This window comes from Penaeus monodon, chromosome 29, assembly GCF_015228065.2.
Source record: "Penaeus monodon isolate SGIC_2016 chromosome 29, NSTDA_Pmon_1, whole genome shotgun sequence".
In the NCBI taxonomy this organism is placed as follows: domain Eukaryota; kingdom Metazoa; phylum Arthropoda; class Malacostraca; order Decapoda; family Penaeidae; genus Penaeus; species Penaeus monodon.
This window is the reverse complement of record NC_051414.1, coordinates 31,048,777-31,050,019: the sequence shown is the minus strand read 5'-3', so window position 1 is coordinate 31,050,019 and position 1,243 is coordinate 31,048,777. Positions and strand designations below refer to the sequence as shown.

The 1,243-nt window shown below is 35.9% G+C and overlaps 1 protein-coding gene across 1 annotated transcript in view; it reads left to right on the top strand.

Annotated features, from left to right (window-relative positions):
• LOC119591670 (protein SREK1IP1-like) overlaps positions 1 to 1,243 on the top strand; it is a gene marked incomplete at its 3' end in the record, with an annotated part of 13,977 nt that overhangs the window by 12,571 nt on the left and 163 nt on the right. Inside the window, 1 exon segment of the mRNA XM_037940421.1 lies at positions 1,223 to 1,243. Coding sequence (XP_037796349.1) covers positions 1,223 to 1,243 — 21 coding nt within the window.

The window sequence follows — 1,243 nt, the reverse complement described above, 5'->3', positions numbered from 1 at the left end:
TTATTCCCATGATCTTTTTTATTTTCAGGCCAAGGGAATGTGTTGCCAAGATCCTTTCCTCAAATTTTGCCATTATAGAATGTAGCTAGAATTGAAAGAAAATAATAAAAGCAAAACTTAGTGAGAATCAAGAGACTCTTGAGGGGCCCCATTAATCGTTCCAGGAGGCACAAATGTACTGGCATCTGACTAAAATAAGGAACTTTATAGAGGGAAATAGGTCCTGTATGTATAAAATTGGAAGGAGTGAGCAAGGACTGTCTATCAAATTCCTCATCATAGTTCAAGCAAGCTAGCTTAAGAATATGAAAGTGCTACCAAGACTGAACATTAAAGAATATATTGAGGCAGTTATTCTTTGTCTTTTTGATTTGATCTTTACCTGATATTATTAAAAATAAGAACACATTCATTGTTCTTTCTACAAAGAAGCTTATGAGTGGTAATGCAGTCCTTTTTTACATGCAGATGTTAGCAATTAATTCAATTTTCCTTTTGCCTGTAGGCAGCAGCTCTCTAGGTATCACTATGTACAGGAACAGGACATTTTTGTGTTAACCCTTAGGGTAGACATAAATCAATCCCTTGGATGATAAAGATGGGCACTTGGAGGAATGATATGTAGTGTGAGTGATGGGGATGTACCAAACAGAAGCAGAATTACTCACTCACTCCCTACCTCCCAATGGCAGCAGAAAAAATACAAGAAAATTAATAAATAGGTAGAGGCTGAAACTATGGATAAGACTGGTATTCTCTCTCTTTTGGTCTTTCTCACTCTTTCCGTATTCTATCTCTTTCATCTACTTTTTGATAATTCACTCAACTTGGTAATGGGATAGTACACCTGTGATTAGGAGCGAGATATTGTAGTGAGGTCCGTTTCAGTAAAGGTCACACTGAAAGTTCAAGGATTGTACCTCTTTAGACATTAGGTAAAGCAATCAATTTTTATTATCAGAAGGCTGAAAGAGGGTTGCTCTTTGTGTCATTTTCAGAATTGTGTCATCAGGATAATTGATTCCTAAGTGTGAGTGGATTAGTGAATGTCATCTTGTAGGGCCAATGTCAGAAGAGGTTGTATCAGGTTTTAATATATTCACATCAAGCATGGTAGGGGCTACATGTGAATTAAGGTTAGGTTCTTTTCCCATTCTCTCACTTTTTTTTATTATTTCATATTGTAGCTGTTAACACTATAAAAAAAAAATCTTACTTTTAGATGAAGGAAGAGAAACACCTC